This window comes from Mugil cephalus, chromosome 20, assembly GCF_022458985.1.
Source record: "Mugil cephalus isolate CIBA_MC_2020 chromosome 20, CIBA_Mcephalus_1.1, whole genome shotgun sequence".
Taxonomy (NCBI): Eukaryota; Metazoa; Chordata; class Actinopteri; order Mugiliformes; family Mugilidae; genus Mugil; species Mugil cephalus.
In genome coordinates, this window is record NC_061789.1 from 8,946,213 (window position 1) to 8,969,276 (window position 23,064).

General features: G+C 42.7%; 2 protein-coding genes across 2 annotated transcripts in view; both read right to left on the reverse strand.

The window, feature by feature from the left end:
- prr12b (proline rich 12b) overlaps positions 1–16,607 on the reverse strand; it is a 29,643-nt gene extending 13,036 nt beyond the window's left edge. Inside the window, exons 1-6 of the mRNA XM_047572934.1 lie at positions 15,801–16,607; positions 9,357–9,514; positions 7,953–8,114; positions 3,228–7,741; positions 2,457–2,669; positions 918–1,001 (exon numbers count right to left, since the gene is read on the reverse strand). Coding sequence (XP_047428890.1) covers positions 918–1,001; positions 2,457–2,669; positions 3,228–7,741; positions 7,953–8,114; positions 9,357–9,514; positions 15,801–15,883 — 5,214 coding nt within the window. The 5' untranslated portion in view covers positions 15,884–16,607. The remainder of the gene's footprint in view (positions 1–917; positions 1,002–2,456; positions 2,670–3,227; positions 7,742–7,952; positions 8,115–9,356; positions 9,515–15,800) is intronic.
- A 115-nt stretch (positions 16,608–16,722) lies between these two features.
- On the reverse strand, positions 16,723–20,805 carry prrg2 (proline rich Gla (G-carboxyglutamic acid) 2). The gene is made up of 7 exons (XM_047572935.1): positions 20,615–20,805; positions 20,414–20,510; positions 18,895–19,067; positions 18,773–18,806; positions 18,555–18,687; positions 18,254–18,397; positions 16,723–17,085 (listed from the first exon to the last, which is right to left on the reverse strand). The coding sequence occupies exons 1-7, from the start codon at positions 20,654–20,656 to the stop codon at positions 17,046–17,048; spliced, it is 663 nt and encodes a 220-aa protein (XP_047428891.1). The 5' UTR covers positions 20,657–20,805; the 3' UTR covers positions 16,723–17,045.
- Between the last annotated feature and the right edge of the window lie 2,259 nt (positions 20,806–23,064).

Genomic DNA, 23,064 nt, shown 5'->3' on the forward strand with positions numbered 1-23,064 from the left:
GCTGAGGCATTTCAGTCTGTTTTTTTTTTTTTTTTATGATTGATGGGAAAGTTATGCTCAGCTGTAAATGACTGCCTGACTCTGTGTGTCAGAGATGTGAATGACCGGTACCCTGTCCAGGTTGTACTCTGCCTCTCAGCAAGTGTCAACTAAACAAGCTCCAGGTCCTCGTGGCAGTCTAAAAGATAAGCAGGTAGAGCTGATGAATAATACATTTGCTTTAACTCCCCTTAGCATATAACGTGTGCAGTCGACAATATTCACAATATGAAAATATGCCATCATTAGGAAATAAAACACAAAAGATGATTACGAGTAGATTAAAGAGTGCACGATTCCCAAACCCATCTTTTTACCATTCTCAGAGGTTTCTTAAATTTAAATTATTAGGTATAAAAAATTGTATTACTATTATTATGTATAATCACATCCTAAATTCCAGATAACTAAATACAGATTCGACGGCAAGCTACAAGTAGTAAAGCTTCACAGACAGCAGGTGGCAGCAAGGGTCCTGAGCTGTAAAATGCAGTAACTGTGGCAACAGCTGCCCTGGTAACAGGCATCTCTCTCCTCTCTCTTTTGTCAGTCAGAAAGAGCTGGCTGTCAGTCAACTATAACCACCTCTCCAAACCACAAACCTCAAAAATCAGGACTGAAAATGCAATATTCCCGTTGTTCTTTTGCTATAACCGACACCGGTGGATGATATCTCACGTTTACGTTTCAACAAATACCTGAAGAGAATGCCACCTATTTACACAGGTATTGGCTATGTGCCTATAGGCACCTGAGGCGTGAATATGGTAGAGAATGTCCTCCCTCAACCACAGGCCTGAGTTTGAATAGATGAGGTATGAATTATATATGAAGCTCCTGGCTTTGCTAATTTTTGCAGAGGGTGTAAAGCCACTTACTGAATTGGAGAGTTTCTGCATAGCAGCCCAGGATTCAGGATTCAGTGGGTCGTCAATTTCTTTCTTCCATTCATCCTCCATCATCTGCGTCATGAAAAAAAAAAAGAAAAATGCTTTTAAAAATATATTTAGCAACGTATAGGTCAAACACGTCACGAGGATTGTAAAGTTTCACATTTGTTTAAATGAACAGGATTATTATGTAATCAATCCCCAAATGTTCACCGTTGTCAGTCGTCGTGCAGATTTTATGCTGCTACATGACACGTAAAGAATAAAAAAATAATACACTTTATTATTGCCATTGTTACTACAGTCTGTTGTTGCTCTCAAAGGGGAGGGTGTGTGCCTGTTAACTATAACGAGTGCACCTAAGTGTTTCAGTGAGAGCATTGCAGAACTGCAGTCTGTACACTGTGTCTTGGAGGAAAAAGTAATGACAAGTATTTCATGTTTACTGTCGTTGCAAATCACTGGAAGTCCAAAGCTGAAATGATGTAATTTTATGAGGTAATTTTTTTACACTGTCTCATGGGTCATTACCCTTCACTTGGTTTTTGAATAAATTTAAGCCATCACACACAGAATCTCTGCATCCCTTCATGGCAACAGCTACTCTCAGCCCTACACCAAACGTAAGTGAGTGAAAGCCATCAGACGTGTGAATACATTTCTTGACTGGAAATCAATAAATGAACAGCAGTGCCGACTTATAGCAATAATGAGTGTCTCAGACTCATATTTTAATAACTACTTTAAAAAAAATATTATCCTGCAGAGCTGTCTCTGTTGGCATCCAGCAGGAGGAAGGGTGCACCCTGGACACGTCACCGGTCCAATCATCGGGCATTTATGTTTTGGACTGTGGGAGGTAACCCGTGCACCGTACAAGGACACGCAAAATCCACAAACAGGTTCAAACCCAGAACATTTTTGCTGTGTGTTGACCACCACATATTCCTGCTTGAGCAATACTTCAAAAACCGTCAAGCTGGAACTCTAACCACGTCATGATAAAACTTTCAACTTTGTTCACAAAGGCACATCAGACCATAATCAAGCATGACATTATAACCCCCTTCCTAATATTGTGTCACTTGGGACCTTCTGAGGGTGTCCTGTGTGCTTTGGGTGCTGCTGCCATCAAGGAGTGTCATTGCTGTGGGAGTGGGGGGTGCGTAATCTGGTCTAGTTGGGTGGTACATGTCTAAGTAACATCCATATGAATGAATGGCAGGTCCAAATATTTCCCAGCAGAACACTGAGTGGTCACAAGGTGGTAAATATTTACTTAATGTTATGCCTGATTGGTAGTAGATACACATCATCCTTTCATAATACTCTTTAATCCTTCGCACTGAAATAAAATCAAATAAGTTACAGAAGGCGAAAGTGTCGTCAGTACACCTAAGGATTACATAGGATTGGACAGGCACCTGACAACCCTCAATATGACCTGTCAGCTAAAGTAGAAACTAAACTGTCACAGCATTAAATCATCTGGGAGACAAAAAAACTATTGTGACAGGTGTGTCTTACCTCTCCGACTCTCTGCTGATGTTTCATCATCTTGTCTTGCGTCATGTTCAGCTCATTTCTGTTGATGTCCATGGTGGTGCTGGGACCAGGGCTTAGGCCCAGGGACGGCGCTGACCCAACTGATCCATCGGATAAAACTGGTTCACTGCTGGACAGCGAGTCTGTCCTCAGCAACGACTCGGACGGAGGCATGCTGGAAATGGGCAGCTTGATCTGAGACAGAAAGGGTGGATGGACTGACATTCAGCATGATAGAACAAACTCAATATGTTTTTTTTTTTTTTTTAATGATCAAACTAAAATGATTAACTATTGATTGTAGCATTCTTCTGTTAGTGTCACTCGGTGCCAGTAATGCAGCATACTCTTCTCTGCTTCCTGTATTAAGAATACTTTTCCTGAAAAACTAATTCACTAGAACCTCTTTCTCTAATTGCCTGGACATTAGTGAATCCCTGAACTGAATAAGTGAACTTTGAAAAAATGCAAAGAAAACACATGAGAGAAACGAGAGTAAATTTTTCCCATACTGAATGAGGAATGAATTTTAGTTTTCTGAAACGTTCACACAAATAATTAACACTGAATGATTCGGAACTAAATAGTGAGCGCCTATGAGTAATTTCCATTTTAACGATCAATTAAACCTGTTAACACCTATGAACAAACATGGGGTTTGTTTACAGGTGTCAAATTCTGTATAAATATAAAAGTGATTATGATTCTTAATATCTACAACTTCAGATTATTGCTTATTTTGTCCCCTCTTACCTTGATAGGTCTAATTGGATCTTGCTGCAGCTGCTGGGCTGGCTGCTGCTGCTGTTGATGTTGTTGATGTTGATGGTGCTGTTGGTGGTGAGAACAAGAAAGCTGCTGCTGCTGATGGTGATGCAGGTTAGACTGTTGTTGCTGCTGGTGTGGTGCCTGGTGGAGGTCTACCTGCTGACTGTGGTGCTGCTGTTGGCTGCAATGTTGCTGTCGATGTTGTTGTTGATGATGATATGGAAGGCTTTGTGCTTTGTTCATATCTCGATGGGTTTCCACAAGACCTTCGTCCCTTCTGCCTCGCCCTCGAGCTCGCCCACGCCCTCTTTTAGGTTCTCCAGCCCCTGCTCCCATCAACCCTCTGCAGTAAGGAGGCTCTGGAAGAGGACGTATACGTGGTCTACCACGTGGGCGAGGAGGGCCTTCGCGTTTTGGTTTAGTTGGTTTCCTGCCTCTTTTCTTAGGGCCCTCTGGTGTGAGGAGTTGTGGAGGGTGTCCAAGGGTCGAGTAGTTGGATGGGTGGCAGAAGTCCACATCACCCATCAGAGGAATGAGCCCACTTACCCCTGATGCCCCGGAAGCCTTCCTACAACTGGACACCAAGTCAGGCAACAGGTCAGGAAGGCGTCGATTGTTGAGGCGAATATCTGCTGGAACGTTAGCTTTATCTTCATCGTCCTCAAATTCATACTCTTGCGCATAGTTTTTCTTTGTCTGAGGTTGTGGCTCACGCCGCTGTTTGAGCAAGTGAAACGAGCTGGTCTTCAGCAGTTTCTTGGGTCGAGATGAACAGAAGATAGGGGAGGTCAGACCAGTATTGTTGGAACTTCCACCCATTCCCACAGCTCCCATCATCTTGTTGACTGAGCCATCCCCAGGAGCTGCTGAACTCAACCCCATAGTGGGAGTCTGGGACTGGATGAGGCCAAGCTGATCAGTGTTCACAGTGGAAGGAAGCTCATGGTTCTTCAGAGAGTCAAGGTCTAAGTGAAGATTACCATTTCCTGTTCCTGGAAGGCTGTGGCAGTACTGTCCGTAGCCTTGATCACTGTGGTGACCAACCATATCATAGCCATCACCAGCACCTGTTTTTAAGGCCTCCATACCCTCTTGACCGTGTCCCTGGCCAAGGCTGTCTTGAGCTGCCTGGCCTGCCCCAGAATCCCCAGCACAGCTTGACTTGTAATCAGCTGAACAAAACATGTCCTCCATCTCGGGAAAGAAAGACCGATCTTCATCTTGTAGGAGAGAGTCAGGAAAACAGATAGATGTTAGAGGCCCAAACCGCTGCTGCTGTTGCTGAGCTTGATTCTGTCCAACTTTATCTGCTGAACTCAAAGTGTCAAATTGGTGCTGTTTGAGCTGGTCTAACTGGGAGTGTGACAGTTGTGTTTCGGGCTCTCTTTGTTGGGGTTGCTGCTGTTGTTGGGGAGTCCCCATATTTGTTGTCATCCGGTGGGAGTGTGGCTGAGCTAACTGAGCATGTGACAGCTGATGGTGAGTGTGCGCTTGCTGTTGGTGGAGATTGTGAGTATGGGGGTGGGCTTGGGATTGGTTGAGGTGGTGGAGGTGTGAAGGGGTGGACAGTCCCAAATCTGGCTCAGTGAGGAAGTCATGAAGATCTGAGGCTGTTTGTTGGGCATGGTGGTGGGGTGTAAGTCTGTGTTGCTGTCGATGTCTGTCTCCACCACTTCCCTCACCTCTTGCAACAGCCACCCCTCCATTTCTGTCCAGAGCTCCTCCGTTGTCTCTGTTGTTGGCCTGGGAAAGAGACTGATCTAGCATGTCTAATGGAGACATTGAGTTCTGACTGGCTCGGGTCTGATCTCTGGGCTGGGCTCCAAGACTGTAGTGGGTATCTATACCCTGGGTTTGAAGCTGAAGCTGCAACTGTGAAGACTGGTTCTGTGGGTGGGATTCTACCCCCGCAGGCCCTACTCCTCCAGCTGAACCCATCATGGCCTGCTGGCTCAATGGATGCTGTTGTTGTTGCTGCTGTTGCTGTGGAGGGCCTTGCTGGGGATCCATCTTGGTACGAGTGGTATGGGAAAGAACAGAGGGCAGCATATGAGATGGTTGGGGGGGGTCTGGTGATGAATCCATCAGAGAGAGGGGGACCTGGCTTTGTCGGGCCTGTTGCACATCGGGTGTGTTACACATGTAGACACTGTCATTTGCATCTGAAGGTTTCTTCAGGTCCAAGTGAGAGTGGTTATGTGAATGAGAGCTGGGATGGTTAAGCTGAGAATGCTGAGAGTGCTGTGGATGTTGACTGTGTCGAGAGTGCTGGGAGATTTGGGAGTGCTGAGTGTGTTGCTGAGAGTGTGAGGACACATGTGAGGTGTGAAGGGGATGTTGGGAGTGTGGGTGTTGTGTGTAGGGGTCACCTCTTCCATACTGAACCACAGAACCCAGGGACTCGTGCTGTTGTTGATGTGAGTGGGTAGTATGGGGATGGGAAAGAGAATCAGTAACCCCTTGTACTGGTCCAGCACTGGATTTTGACAGTGCCAACTCAGACTTGGTCTGCTGTTTCTTCTGTGATATTTCTAATTGTCTATTTAAGCCACTCGCTGCGTCACTTGCCGTTCCGGGACCTGTACTGCTGGTGGTGTTACTGGTACGAATGACACTCTGAAGGTGGTAGCGCTCTTCTGAGAGTTTATTAATATCATATGCCACACCTTTGCCATCCCCATCCCTAGCTTGAGAGAGGGGCTGGGAGAGTTGCTGACGATGCGGGTGATGCTGGGAAGGATGGGGAGTTGAGCTCTGAGCATGTAGTAAATGGTGGATGAGGAAGTCATCATCATCCTCTTCCTCATCTTGGGATTGCTCAACTCCCAGCATGTTCGTCACTGTTTTTGGCTTGGGTGGTGTTGAGTGGTAGGACTGGCTCTGAGCTTGTCGTGTGTCAGGGAAACCTTGCGGTGAGGACATAAAAGGAGGAGACAAGATAGAGGACAAGTATTTTGAACCTCCAGGAGACTGTGCAGGACGAGCTGCAGCAGGAGAATGCAATCCAGGGCGATTGATAGTAGAATTGAGAGAGGGCGACGTACTAGACTCAGGCAGGTGGTAAGAGCTGCTGCCTCCATTACCCATACCAACACTCCCACTCCCTGATCCAGCAGATCCTACTCCACTGCCAAGTGCAGTCGCTCCTGATATGGGTCCACTCCCTGTTGATCCACTCCCATACCCTAAGGAAGGACTGCCTGCTCTTCTGTGAGAAGCTGAACTAAAACTGGAGTCCTCATAGACGATCTCTGCAGAGAAAGAACGTCCTCCGGGACCTATACCAGTGAAGCCTTTTCCCCCAGTGCTTCCTGGTACAGAACTCAAATCCTGGGCATGAGGTGAGCTGAAGCCTCCATAAGATGGGGCCATGTGTGCAGGTGGAGGCTGGTTGGGCGAGTAGGACTGGGTATGTTGTTGAGGGGGAGTCTGGTCTGGCAGGCTTGTGCTGGATTTGGCCACAGATTGAGATCCATATGGGGATAGGCATTGTTTGCCTGCTGGCTGCTGAACAAGGGTGGAGGATACCACAGGTAGAGGAGGTGGTACTGGCGCTGACTGAGGAGGGGGCTGCTGACGAGAGGGAGCAGACAAAGAGCTGGCGCTTGTCTTGGAGCTAGAAGATGATGAGGAAGAGGCGGAGGAGGCTGATGGTGGAGTATGTGGGTTACGAGAAGAGGATGATGCAGAGCCTGAAGAGGAGTATCCACTGGTGGAGCTGGAACTCTTGGCTCCCTTAGTGGCAGATGACAAGGAAGCTGAAGTGCTAGAGGACGAGGATGTGTAAGGAGTTTGGATGGGATATGTCTGGGATTCCATCCGTGGTGAGGGCTTGGGGTCAGAAGATGGGCTCTGTTCCCCCAGAGGACTACAGGACATTCCAGCATGCCGATGGTGGCCAACTATCTGCTGGTAACCAGATGAACCACCACAGCTGGCATACTGCTGTAGGGTTGTCGACTGAGCTGGGGACGAACGTTGGTAATGCTTGATCACACTGTCCTGCCGGGATACTGCCCTTTCTGCAGGAGGCTGGGGCTGTGGGGGTGCTGCAGGCGCCAGAGCTGGTGTGGAAGAGAACATGGAGGCATTATATAGCTGAGGGGACTGGTTGTGGAGCTGAGAGGACAACAGGTTGAACTGGGGTGGGGGTAGGTGGCAACTGGAGGAGGAAGAGGAAGAGGCTTGGGTCTGAGGAGGGGTTGGGGGCTCCTGGGAACCTCGGTAGGTGGCACTCTGGGAAGACAGCAGGCGGTCAAAACCCAAGCTGGACTGGGAGGGTGTTTTGATGTGCAGCAGGGGATCATGGGGGGATAGTAAACCATTAGAGGTTGGGCTAAATGTAGGCACGTCCTGTAGGGACAGTGAGGGAGTGAAAGATCGTCCAGAAAAGGAACCAGGATGCTGATATGCAGAAAGGGCTGAGGAGGAAGGGAAGGAGCTAGAACCAGGAAGTGGCCCTGAAATAAAGAGCTCCGCTGGGGCCGGTGTATGCATTGCTACAGAACAAAACATCACAAAGATAGTGTTGGTCACTGCAGGTCACTATTAAAATTCAATATATAAGCAACTTTCATATTAAATTTCTACTTTTTCCTACGCCATTGCAAGCCATTGTGAAAATCCAATTATTGTTATTCAATAATAAGAACTAATGCCAATTGGGTTTTTTTTTCTAGTGTCGCATTCACATCACAGGCTGACACTCACCAGTCTGCCAAGAGGGAGTGCGAAACTGAGAGAGGAGGGAGGAAGCAGAGGGTGTTGGCTGTGGACCCCGGGACTCCAGAGCAGAAATCAGATTCATGACAGAGGGGTCGGCACCTGAGGGGCTGGCATGGTGGAGGCTGGCATCAAACAGCCCCGACAGGCCTGGCAACAAACCACAACCTTCACTTAATTAATACAAATTATATCACAGATCCTTAAAAAAAACTAATTAGTAAAATGTTTTCTGTTCAAACTTTCTATTTCTGTTGCACATTTGATTTAGTATATATGACAGGCAGAAATTCCAAGTAGCAATTACTTTGCTGATCACTGCTTTGCAAAATAAAAATGAGCAGCATTACACAGATGAGCTGCCATAATTGTTTGGCACCATGCGTGGTGCTACGCATTTACAACCTGCCTCTCTGCACCATCCAGAAAATAATATAATTTCAATATCATGGTCTTGATTTGTTTAACTATTTTTGTGTGATTGGTTCAGACGTTTAAAAAGAGGTAGAACTAAAGAAATACAAACCAATACATGACTTGATACAGCCTTAATCAGTAGATTATAACACAGATGCCTCAAGTTTGTTCATAGATGTTGTGCATTTCCTAATGGGGGACAGTTTCATTACAATTCTGAATCATTAAAAGGCTAAACTCCTATGCTGAAAGTCAATTCAACCAATATAAATATCTCTTCCCAATAACACATTCTGTCATTTCAGTAGTTACAGTGTTCTGCTCTTATGAAACCTTCCTCGCCTCAAAGCCTGCATGTTACGAGGAAAGTCAATTAATATATCGAAATATATCCAAAATTAAGTGGTAACAGTTTCTTGTTAGTATTTGATTCATGTGGCAGAATTAGTAAATCAGGGGCTGTAGCTATGAGGTACCTAAGAGTCATACAGGTACAGTAATCATCAATACAAATCTCACACACCCAACCTTTGGCATGGAAGAAACGCAAAAACAGTCGCTCTGTATTTCAGTCACACCTAGTCAGAAGATATAACTGTTATCCAATCTATTGCGTATATCAAAAAAATAAAAGTAAAACATTTTATATGAACCACACAGCCTCTGTTCATTCCCTAGAGACGGCAGCCTTTCCGATGAGAATAGAAAACTTTATATTCAGACAAAGTGGCAGCAACAAACATTATATTGCAAGCCTCACACCAACCTCAGCAGTCCTCCAACAAGAAATATTGAAACATTGAATGTTTTTATACATGCATTTCTAAATAAAAAAAAAAAAAAAAGAAGAGGAAACTTTGTCCTTGGGGAACACTGTAGAACTAATTGGAATTATCAAACTGTTAATGTCCATGTACAGACAATAGAAGGAAAAGAATATTTGTAGGATTGTATTTCCACAATTCAAAACCTTACCAAGCGTGCGTCCAGGAGCACCCCAGGCTCCGCTCTGTCTCGAGCTTCCTGGATGGTGGTTGGTTGCATAGCCTTGGAGGGGGTGAGGGGTGCCGTAGGCTTGCCGGTGGAGCAGTTCCGAGTCTGGATGGGATGACCTGGAGCTCCCATACATGAGGCTGAGGAACAAATATTTATTACGGTAGGTTCGAATTTTCATTACACTATTACACAAAGCTACAATAGTCTGCTGCCTTCCACTGGTCAAATCATAGCATAACGTTGTAACCACCTGTCTGATATTGTGTAATCCAGATGTTTGACTGGAGTCTAATTCAGGGACTCTGGAAGCCAAGTCAACACCATGAACTCATTGATTTTGTTAATCAAAACCATTCCTGAATTATTTTTGCTTTGCTGCATGGCCCATTATCCTCCTAAAAGGAGCCTTGCCAATTTTTCCCCCTTCTAGCAAACCAACTCATCATATCCCACCCACCGATGACAGCATAATCACTGTAATGTCGGTGGTTATAATGTTATGGCCAATTACTTGTTAACATCATCAGCTTCTCTTTCCAGGTCATATTTCTACTGGAGTTTTCAGAACGCTGCTTTTAAACAAACACAGTTGCTTCAACTCAGCCAAGTTGAAAGAATATCCAGAGAAGGTTGACAGTGTACAAAAAAAAAAAAGAGGCCCAATTTAGCAGAATCAGGTCTGGACATTGTCTGCAGCTTCTATTTCACACACGTGCCGCAGACAACAGGCGACATTCCACGTCAGATGTGAGATATTCCATTTGGTCTAGGCGTGGGGTGGTGCTTGGGTAGTGTGTGCAGGAGGCAGGACATGACGCACATGAACATGCACACTCACTCCCTCACTGCGAGTTCTCCAGACAATAACCTGCTCTATTCAGAGACGGGCTCAATCAAACATTGCACAGGCTTTGTACGAGGGATCTGGCAGGGTAAATCCATATAATGCCTGGTCCAACCACTTTCATTTCAACGCAGGACTCCTAATGTCGACGAAACTTCATGGCTACCGTGCATGTGAAGAAGTGGGGAAGCAGTGATGCAATCTCCGAGAGATGATTTTCTCACCCGTAAATATTGCTTGCAAGGATTTGATCTGCTCTTCTTACACCGACGGAACCATTATTTATTAAATGTATAACGCAAAGTGAGTTTAACTGTCCTGATGAGTAAAAGTGCAATAGTTGGGAGCAGGGTTTAAGTAAAACCATGAACAAATGTGATACCAATGTTGAGGGAAGGAAAAGCACCCACCCACAGATTTCCATTCTGGTCAAGGGATTCAAACCAACAACACTTTAGTCCCAAGCCGACTTTATCTAGAATACAGGCCACAGTTCCTGTTTATTGTATCACAATGAAAAATAAAACTGCAGGAAAAAATAAGAGAAGATATCACAATGCAGAATAAATCTATCTATCTGAACAGAATACAGCAAATGCAAAATTCTTTCTGAAGCACCAAGACAACTATTAAGGCTCCAATCGAAGAGTTAATTAGTCAAATTGGTCACTTTACATGTATTTTTATAACATATTAAAAGCACTTTTCCGCTCACTGAAGAGAAATGATACAGGCTTTTTTCTGTGGCAAAGGAAAAGCTAAGTAACCAGAACAGAACAAATAATGGACGGGTATCCTAAACTTCTTCTTGCACCAATGCAGTACCAACACATTCCCAATGCAGCACCAATGCAATACCAAGCTGGAACCTTACGCCATCAATCAGAAGGTCACTAACACCAAAGTCAAAGCCACATCTAAACCTTCTCATCTTTAATCTGGGGAACTTCTCTCATTTCAGCAGCAAACCACTGGTAAGGAACTTAACTAACCCCGACTATGGCACCCCGACACCAAATGTCCAATAGATCGGTCGGGACAGTGACCACGCTGAAAGACCCACACTGAAATATTAAATTAAATGGAAATACAATGAAACACCTGGTGTGTTCGTGAAGGTTCTCAGGTCCCATGGTCCAAAAACAAGGTTAATGCAAAAGCAGCTGTATGCGTTTCATCAATTAATCTAGAAACTTGTTCAGTTCTAGATGACTGGTGGTGAGTTTTTTATTTTTTTATTTTATTAGGAACACCTACAGATGGTGTCCACCTGGCACTCACATGACAAGGTGAGTATCTACAGGTGAGTATCTAGTCATTAATAGAGCCTAGTAAACCAGAAGGCATCTTATTAGTGACCGGCTGCTCACAGCTCTGCTGGAGCAGTCGATCCACAATTAAAGAGAAAGAGGAATATAGAGCTCATGATAGAATAGTGTCCAGGATTCCTCCCTCAGGCTGGGCCAACACCTCTAATGATGCTGCTGGTCTGATCAGAGGCACTGAACTAGAGCAGATACTTTTAATTGGTCAATGATCTCACAGTGTCTTTTTTGTTCATGAAAAGCAATAAGGCATCTACAGTCCAATCATTATTACTCTCACGTTATCTTATTAAGGTTAAGAACAGTTTCTGACGCCAATATGATGATAACCAAGAATCGTCAATGATGTATTAACGATAGAGGAACCATCCACCTAGAAACTTCCAAATATGACTCTAAATACTCTCTGTAAAGGGAACTAACAGTGAAGTCATGGCAGCTATATAAAAAAACACTACCTCTTCCAAAGCAGGTATGATCATGGTGGCAAGAAGGAATTTGCACAGTCACTGAAGTAGAGTGTCTTTTTACTTTACTACCACCAATTGAAAAGCACTGCAAAGACATTACAAGAACCCTTTTATTTAACCTACTGTTTGATGAGTCCAAGACAAAAAATATAGGAAAATAATATAGGAGGTTCTAGTTACATAAATTGTGAATGCGTCTCATTTGCTTCAAGTGTTGTATTTGCTGCTGAAGAACAATTTTTACTGTATATAAATTTTATACTTGGAAATTTAATATATAAATTCGCACACAAACGCATAAGGAGAACAACCAGTGGGCAGCAACATGCATCACCCAGGGACTCAGGGATTCAAACCTCTTCAATCCCACTTCCCTGAGCACTAGACCGTTTCGGAATCGTAACCTGCCACTGATATCCCATTCAGAGGTCCTTACAGAGAATCAGTTTGTCTGATGTGGTCAGACATCATTGTCCAAACTTTAGTCCAAATAAGCCGTTGTGTTCTGCTTTGACTGTGGGTAAACTCAATTTAACTCAAACAATAAAAAAAGAAAGCGCAGGTATTACAGTACAGCTGCTGTACCGTGCTTATCGATTAAGGTTAAGAGCTTTGAGTTGGTCTATTCTTTCGTTGTAATTTCCTCTTTCCTTCCTGTTAAAACGGCCATTCAAAACCTCCTGGCCAGAAGAGTTTCTCATTTTAGAAGTTGCCTCTTTCTTTTTTAAATTGCTGATATGAAATTCCCTTCATTTGCCAGTTCATTGTGCGCACTTGTGAAAATTAATTCATTTGAATATATCTGCCTTGAACTAAATCTTAACTTCATGAAGGTTATGGTATTCAGCATTAGTTTAAAATAACCGGGAGCTGTTGGTGTTTTCATCGTGGAGGCTGTGTGTACGTAGTGCTGTTGGACTGTATTGTGCTGTATTGATTATTTTAGTATCATATTGACATGTTGGTCAGTGGGCTACGCGAATAACAGCAGCACTTTAGCGTTTAATTCAATACAGTTTAACAGCACCATAAACAACATCCTCCAAAATGATCCTCCAGTTGAATTAACACCTTCTTTGCACTGTTTCAACATGAACTGAACATTATATCAAACATGAAGGATGCACGACTGTTATAAGAGAATGCATTAATTTTCACTACTGTACCTAATGTTTCGGCAATTGAGTGCAGACTATCCAACGACAAGCAGGAGAAATTCTATTCTAATTTTAAGAGACTCATTTTCGTGACTAAAATTATCAGATCTGATGACATTCATTTGCTTCATGTGTGACAGGACACCTTATATTATCTCATACATATTCATGTTACAGTTCTAATCCATAGTATCACTGACTCTTCACATAGTGTTAGAAAATCTCTATTTAATATGCAGCGTTTGTATAATGTTGTCTCCCTCTTTATTAAGTCCTGTTGACATTTGCTGATGCAGTTATGCAGTCTTCCTGTACAAGATTTATCTCATCACTAGTTTCTTTTTAACCTTATACAGGCATAGTGCAGTGAATTATGGTACATTTAAGTTCATTTGTCAAGGCAATCTCACCATTAACTATCTCCTGAACAAAGCATTTTTCTGGTTTTATTCCAGAACAAAGGAACGCCTGTGTAAAACGTGCATATTTTATGAAGTATTTGCTCATTTGCGGATGGAAATAACTGTTGCGGCGGATGCCGCTGTTGATTTGCTCGGGGTTGGACGTGGTTGGTGACAGAGTACCTGGAGCGAATCTAACAGTCACTTCATAACAGAGGATATCAATTAAGTTCACTGCAGCCTGAGCTGGGTGAGGCATCCGTGTACTACCGAAAGCAAGGACATGCACATTTTAACTACAGCACCAGAGCAGAGAAGGATGGATGAGGCAGTAAAAACCTTTACTATCGCTCTATTCAGATGTTTTGAAGAAAATAAATACCATTTGTGGCTGTGGTATTTACGAGTCTCCCTTCAATTGGGTGATAATTTAAAGACTGATTTTTCTTTTTTTTTAATACTGTTCACCCCATCAACATGGATACATGGTGTAGGTAGAAGCATGTTAGGTATATATGTGTGTGCAGGTATTTATGTATGGGTGCACACATATATTAGTTAGATATTATTATGCATCCACTTTCTTTTGTATCTGCTGCCTTATCTTTTTCATGTTTCATGACAAAAATATGTTGAGTCTCTTGCTAGACGCAATTGTGCACTGTCTGTTCTCGTATGCGAATAGTCTGCCACGTACCAAGCCTTTGAAAAGCGTAAGTAAAACATGAATTTAAAAAGTAGATTATATATTATTTTTGCGTTTTTTTTTTATCAGAGGAATAAACTGCCTTAATATACAGTGTAAGCATGCACCACTCCTGCTAGAGAGAAGTGCACTGAGGTTGCAGAGAGGGAATCCATGGAGTCTGACGGAAGACTGATGTGGTTGTCAAGGCGACCGCTAACGGGAGCTAGCTAACTTTAGCATGACCGGAGGCCGCGCTTTCATTGTGACACACAACAAACCACACGGACGTGTAACAAAACAAATTGCGGGGAGAAAGGGGTTACTCCCTGCCTTCTCGCTTATTAATTAACAGCAGTTTTAATACTCACGGAGCGGTGCTTTTTTTTTAGTTTTTGTCGGCGGCGTTACGCGTCTCGCGTGTGGTAATTGCTAGCTTGCTGTTTAACAACACAGCCCCAGTAGAGGAACCAGTTTGCAGCTGCATGTTCACACACACACACGCACATACACATACACACACACACACGATAATTGTTCAAGGTAACAAAAAAATGCAACCTGACTTGATTAAAAGCTGCCTAATGTCCAAACGGTACCGCATGTTGTAGATATTAGCTTTACGTTAATTACCTGCCATTTAATTAGGTGACACTTACGGAGTCACGTGCTATTATTGTAAAGTACTGTTTACTAATATGTGTCAACCTTCTCGTCGTTTCTTTTTTTTTTGTGAACAAATCCAGCTGCTGTCACCCTAATTAGCCAAGCAAGGGCGAATATTTTCCCTTTACTTTCACCGTCTCTGCAAAAAAAAAAAAAAAAAAAAAAAAAGGCTGAAATGAGGAGCGCGTGTTTGTCACATCTGCACGCGCACGGTGCGGGGGGTTTTCTGCTTTTTATTTTATTTTTATCATTTGCGGTAGACGCCGGCTTTGATTTCCTCCAATTAGCAGTGTGTGGAGACCAACCTTGCGTTGCCACTGAGCCTGCGAGTGAGCGAGCTGTCACTGCGTTTAAGTCAAAATCGAGACAAAAGGTACAGCGGAGACAATGCGGTGCAGATATTATCTATCTTTTTCTATTTTTTTTTTATATTATATATATATATATATATAAATAACACACTTCCAGTAACCCATCCCCCTTCTTCGCTTCTCCCCTCTCCTCCGTCTCCGTATCACTATTAACCTTCCATCGCATTCCATGCATTTTAGTTAGAGACAGCCCCCTGCCTCCCCTCCTCTCCTCTCCCCTCATCTCCCCTCCCCTTCCCCTTCCCCCGAATGACAATACGCCGGGCTGTACCTGAGCCTGGTGGCCGTGGTGTAGCAGTACCGTATGCAGCCTGGCTGAATGCAGAGGCGCATTCAGGCACCGCTGTGTACCATGGCATTGTTAAGAGCCACTACTTAAGCCCACTGGTGCACCCATTAGAAGAAGCATGTGAGCTCCCACAAACCCCTTTGCTTCTCCGTTCCCCCTTTCGCTTTTTTATTATTCTTATTTTTTTATTTTTTTTTTTGCTTCTTGAGGCTTACCTTGCTTTGGTCGATCTGTCGTAACTCCATCCCGTCCCAGCCCCGAGATCTCCGAACCCTGCAGCGGGATAATTCCTCTCCATGAAAGAAAGGGCTGGGTGAAGATGGACAGATAGCGAGGGGGAGGGGAGGGAGGAATGTCTTCTCTCTTCTCAGCGCCCCGATTCTGTTTATTTCTCTGCCCGACGAGCCTGTGGACTGGGAGGAATGGGGAGGAGAAGGAGTGAGAGGAGGAGGAGGAGGGAGGATGAGGAGGGGTGGTGGGGGTTTCACAGCAGCCAGGAGCACCTCCTCCTCCTCCTCCCTCCTCCTCCTCCGCCTCCTCCTCCTCCTCTCCCCATATATTTCACTGTCTATTGTCTCCCGTGTTAAGCTGATGGGCCGCAGAACAGATGCTCCACGTCCTCCAGCAGCTTTAATAAGCGACGCTATGTTCACGTTGATCCAGAGGAGACAGCTGCTCTGCTGCTGCTGCTGCTCCACCAACACCATCAGCTATTTTCGCTCATTTTGTTCACAAGACGCCATTTTTAAGAGCAATGACTGGGCTGACGTTCATCCCCTCTCTCTCTTTCTCTCTCTCTCTTTTTCTTCTCTTTCTATCTCCACTCTCTCTCTCTCACACACACTCACACACACTCGACTTCTCTGTTGCACACGCAAACAAACAAATAATTTGTCATGCACAACGACGCGGCGTGTCAAAGCGAAACTCGGGCTCCCTGCAGCCCGCCTCGATACAATACACGGGCCGCTTGCGAGCAACAGCCACGCAAGTTGTGCAACACGTAAAGAAAAAAAAAAAAACACGCATCTGCATCTGATGCATCTGCTGCTCACATCCTCCTCAGTCCCAAGTAGTGAATCCACACGTTGTCCTGCTGGCTCGACAAGTTGCAAGAAAAACAAAAAACTGACCGTGTAATTGTTATGTAATTTATTATATAAAACAAATTTTTTGTTTCTTCATGAATTTGATTGTCCCTTTCTTTTCTTTTCTTCTTTACACACAACACAGTTTGGTGCACGGTGCGGCCCAGTCCACAATCTTGTGGTGGACAAGGAAGCGCACGTTATGCAGCATTATCTCGTTTAACTAAAATATAAATACAATTTATTTATACATTTATTATATTTTTGTGAGGGAGGAAAAAAAAAACGAAGAAGGGCAAAACAATATTTAAAAGTTCTCTCAGACCACCAGTTCCCATCGGGGGTAATGAAGAGGCGCTGCCAGTCCTCTCATTAGTTGTCTCCTGGCTCTGCAGGCTCTGATGGCGCCCCCCTGTGGTCAAAGACGGGAAGGTATTGGTTAATTTTCTTGTCGAGAGTCTCCTTGATGCATGAACATCTAAGGCACAGGTGTCTAACATATGGCCCTCGGGCCAAAAGCTGCCCTCCAGAGGGTCTAATCTGGCCCGGGGGATGAATCTGCAAAGTGCAAATGCAACGTTTCCTATAAAAGTAACTGCTCTTCACAGGCTTCACACAGTTTTAGCTGACACTGAGACCTAGAACTGAACAGAAATTGCACCTCTTTTTCTTAAGAAATGTTCCGTTGTTCATTACGTGTTGTGTAATGGTGCAGTTCACTGAACATAAATGTGTTCGTAACGTACTTATTTGCTCAAAAGCAAAAGGAAACGTTTGGAGTTGTCCTTGTTTACAGGTTAATACGGTATTGTGTTACTGGTTTCAGGGTTTCTGCTGCTGTGTTTTTGGTGTGAACACACAGGAGGTGCATCACTCTGCAATCTCGTGCCAGATACAAATAAATCAAAATCATTACATTATTGATGAAAATCTCCAGTGCATGTCAAGAGCACTAATAATTCTCAACTTCATGACCGTTATCATGACTGATATTCAGTTTATGTTGAGAAGGAGAAGGACTATGATGCTTAAACTGGATTAAATTAAAAGTGTTTGTTATTTAGCCACGCCCACTGACTACAATGGTAATTGTCAAAATAATAGAAACATGTGATGGTACAACATAATACAAATCAGTGGTGCAACAAACCAGATTTAGCCTTTTATATTAGAATTAATTTGTTTTTACTAGTGTACCTAATGAACTGGCAAATGATTGTATAATAGATGCGAAGCAACAACAAAAAAAGAGCTTTTAAAGCTCTGTTGTAGCTTTACATATATATATATATATATATATATATATATATATATATATATATATATATATACCCTGGACCTGGATGAGTGGGAATCTTCACATACATGCTTTCATTTCATTCTGTCATTAGCTTAGCAACAAGCGCTGTGGGTCATATGACAGCGTCCTGATCCAGGCTCTTTGCCAATTGAACCATCCCTGCAGGCTTAGTTCCCATTCAAATTGATCCCATGATTTGAATCTAGAGTACAGTGTAGATGGTGTGTCTCTGAGAACTATAAAACCCTATGTCTGCGCGCATAGTGGAGCACCCTCTTACCCAGAATAAGGTGGCGGTGGGGCATCATGCTGCCCACTGCGAGTCAGAGCCTCATTGTAGCTGGGTAAGCCCGGGGCCGGGATCGCACCCAGAGGCACCGTCTCCGCGTCTGGGCGTCCGTCTGCTGCCATTCTCACTGGGGCTCTGGATAAAAAGTCAGATTTCAAGGCAGTTTAGTCGCAAGCGTTGCAAATCTGGGAAACCGAAGCTAGTTTTTCATGTTATTCATCCTAACCGAATATAACCTGTGCAGATTTGTTTTCAAAATGTTCAAAAGTTCCACACCAGAGATCAAACTCACCGGCCCGACCTCTGTGCGCTCTTCTTCTTGGCTCTGTAGAAGTAGATTCCCAGCACGGTGGCAAAAAGCGCAACCACCACTATGGCCACGAGCCCCGCCACCAGCCCTGACACATCCACGGGAGGTGCAGAGTCTTTAAAGAAACAGAAACGTTATTTCATAATAATAATAATGACAATAATAATAATGGACATAATGAATCTTTTAACGAGTATTACCGTGACTGTTGACATAATCTTCCCAAAATAGTTTCTGGAAAAGTAAAAAAAAGAGCAAAGTTTAAGTATGTTTATTGTAATTGCTAAGTGAGCCTGAGTGATGCTAAAAAAAAGTGTGTCACCGTCTGCGTGTCGTCCTCAAACACCTCTCGGGCCTCCTCGTAGCTGCATATCTCCTCGATGCACTCCCTCTGGAGGTTGTCGGGCACCACCAGCTCAAAGTCCCAGCTGTTGTAGAGCAGTGAGCGGGACAGGAAGGACACCGCCGCCTGCTCGTCCAGCAGCACGTCTTCTCCTGCAGGACGGAGGTTGGGGTTCAGCCGCAGGAAACCTTGTACAGGCTTAGTGTGGGGGGGAAGCTACAGTTTGGCTGAGAAATGAAACTAAATATTGCTCAGTCAAGTGAAACCCAAGGATGAAATGTTCCCTGGTCTCTCGGTCAAGGACTTTTAAGGTCTTTTAAACATAATGGACTCTTTTAATCTTACACAATACGTGTCTGGACCAACACATAATCATGGTCACAGGTTTTTTTTTTGCTATGGGCTGTGTGTGTTTCCTTTTTAACCAATTTTGGATCAGTCGTTGATTTTGTTTGACTAATTTATTCACCTCAGGGAGGGAAACAAGGATATCTAGGTTATCTAGACACATCAGCCCAAGCAGCTGTGCAGGATTTTACCTTAAGACTGCCTGATGTGGCTGATCCGTATTTTAGTTTTCTGTGGATCACTTAACCGAGCATTTTAAAAAGCATTCTCCATCCTCGTTATATTTTTTGCAGATGGAAGAGAAATGATGCGCTTGTGTGCGTGAGACTGCCTAAATCATGTTGGTGTAGATTTAGTTTTTCCTCTGAGACATTCATGGTTCATGTATCGTCACTAGTATAATAATATATTTATATATTTTTTCTCCATTTGTCTTTATTTGGGATTAGGAGGACCTAAGAACTACAAAAAACTAAGCATTGTCTTTGAGCAGGAAGTCGTTTTTGGGAAAAAAATAAATAAAATGTATGTCCTCATATGTGGACACGAGGATTATTTCACTTAATATTATTATGAAGTCGACAATATGTAACTAAATATAAAACTGTTAATTCTCATGTCTGAATGTTGTGCAAATAATAAAGTCCCAACGTCCTCAGCTGAGTACTTGCTAATTAGTGAAGTTATAACTCGAATTAGAATAGAATTAATTATCATATATAAAAAAGTTTCAACTGTTAAAATTTGCTTTTGAGGTTTTGGATCCTGTCCACTTGTGAGTGGCTGTAGAATGAACCCTCTATCGTGTTTTTTACACTAACTAGTACCTAGTTATGAGGATAAAAGTTTAAATGAGGCAGAATAAGCTGCTACAAACTTAATACCAACAGATTAGCTACTTTAAGGGGAGGCGTTCACGTTGCAGACTAATCAGACCATGTGTAGATTTTCAAACACAGGCGAAACCCGAGAGTTAAATTGTGAACAATTAAATGATCGGGTTTCAGTTCAGCATCAGCACACACAAATAATTACAAAAACACTCATAAGACGCCGCTTAGGACACACAAATGGTGAAGTGACGGTTTGTTTCTACTGTCAGTGTGGTGTGAAGTGACCAACTGAGTGAGGAAGGGGGGGTGTGGTTTACCTGCTTTGTGTCTCTGGATGACGGAGCAGTGGGCCACCTGAAGCAGGGACAGCACAGTCACCCCCACGACTGACCAGACTCCCATCGAAGTCACAAACTACACAGAAAAGAACCAGGAAGACATCTTCAGGAAATGATCCCACACACAAAATACGGCCCGGGGGCCCGACCAACGACGAACATTAAGCTTTTAACTCTCACCTGGCCGACACAGTTGCCCCACTTGGCCGCGGCTCGGTCCATCTGTCACGGCTGTCCAGGTGAAACACGCCCCTAGACTCTCAGAGCTCTCAGAGACATGAAGGCACCAAAGTTTCTTCAAAGTTAACTTCCTTGTGCAGTGAAACTACCGTGACTCAAACTGCTTGTGCTGTTTTTTTTCTTTTTTTTCCCCTACAGATAAACCACACAAACCAGTCTGGCAACATACCAGGAGGAGGGAGGATCCCCCACAGACCTGTACAGCTGCAGGTTCAACCCTTTCTTTACTCACCACACACCGGCCAGGTCCGCCTATTTGATTTGCTCATCATTAATGACGAACGGAAAGAGAGGAGGGAAGGAGGTGTTGACTTATTTTGTTTTGTTTTGTTTTGTTTTCAAAGAAGGAAACTGATGGATAGATCACACAGCGTGCAATAAATCCAGATTTTTTAAAATTTATTTATTTATTTATTTTGAAAGAAATTCATTCAATAATGACAGGAAATAAGTAGACACTCCTAAAGGTCTCCAGGTTCATTATCTATCTTAAATGCTAATTAATTAATTAGTTAATTAGTCAAATAAATATTAACATTTCCATTGATGAAAGAGAACGCCAACAAATTAGTTACTGTAAACATGCAGCCCTGTCTTATAGAGATGGTATACTTTTTTTTTTTTTTCAAAATAAAAGTGGCGTTTACTTAAATTACCATCGACACCATCACTTAAATAAAGCAGGGAATTGATGCCAATTACTGAATAAATGTTCTGTTTTTCTATGTAAAGTTAACTCTAGAATATACTTGGGTTATTGGTACTTGCTCTCGGATGATAAGAGACTGACAGTAGACAATAGTAGAAATGTGCATTCAGACTCTATAAGAATGACACTGGGATTAAACTACTGATTACAAAACTCATTTTGTAATAAGTCAAGTTTCTCAGCTTGAGGAGAGGAGGCACTGATGTTTATTTAGACCGGCATGCGTACGCTGTGATTGTGATTCAACCGTCGTCACAAAATGTTGTGTTTGTATTGTTAACTTCTTAAATCTTAAAGCCCAGATAGAAACTACACCTCATTTCAAAGGGTAATGATAACAATTATGAAACCACTAAAACTGGAATGTTGTTACAGAGCCAGAAGATCGCGGTTGACTGCTCATATCCAGTTCAACTATGTGAAAGATTAAAACATTTTTAATCAATAAATGTTGGAAATGAAAATAAACAAATCCTGAAAAAAATGTTTAAGATGTGGACTTTTTCTGGTCCAATAAGTAACCTAACGCAGAAGTGCTGAAGTTTTGAAGTGAAAAAGATCTCCTTATTCATAGATTCTGTGTTATATATTCAGGGACGTTATGTCATTTTAAGAATTTCCAACATAGTAATTTAATGATTCAACCTTTTATGGGATGAGGAGCCATATTTGGTAACTTCTAAACACATTTTTAAATTGGTTCTCATTTGGTCTGTTATTAATTTCTCCACAGCATTTAGGATTAGTAGGGCCTAAGAAAAATAAAACTAAAGATCTTCTTAAAATGGGAAGTAGTAGTTTTTGAAGAACACGAAGTCCTCATATGTGGACACTGGGATTATTTCATTATTTATATTATCATAAAGTCGCCAATGTGTGACATAATATAAAACTGTTTATTTTAATGCCTGAATATGGCCGAGCAAAGACAGAACAATGAAGTCCCAACGTCCTCAAACGAGCACTTGCTAATTAGCAACGTTGTAGCTCATTGCTATTGATAAGATTCGTTAAATTTGCGCGTCATATCAAACTAGAAACATTAATAAGAATAAATGAATAAGTTTCAACCGTAAAATTCAATGATGTTTTCTACCTCGTCCACTTTTGTCCTGTGATCGTCTGTAGAATTAATCCGCTATCATGTTACGACCAGTATATTTACTCTTGGGGCTGGGCGTACCATCTAAATACCGATATCACGGATGGTATCGGATCGATACTAGCACTATGAGACCTAAACTTTTCATCGCACAGCTGGTACTGATGCCGTTGTTGAAACTCGTGTTACTTAGAAGTGAAGACAATTACACACTTTTTTTTTGGTGGAAAATGAATGAGCTAACATTTTACTCTTTTTTATTTATCATTACATTGTTGCTTTTCTTTACATTGTTATTTTTATATTTTTGTTATATTGTTCCTTTTTTTCTTATTTTGTACTAATGACATTTTCTAAAACAATTGTGTTCCGCAAAAGTGGAATTGTTAATTGTTATACTGTTAATTTATTTCATATTGTAATTAGTTAATAGAAACAGGCTTATTTGCCTCAAAATATTTGTCGTGTGTTATATCATAATCAACGAACTCAAGGAAAAAATACGAAGTTATTCAATGATCATGATATTTCAAGAAAAAAAGTGTCGGTATCGGCGATACTAGCCCTATATTTACTTGG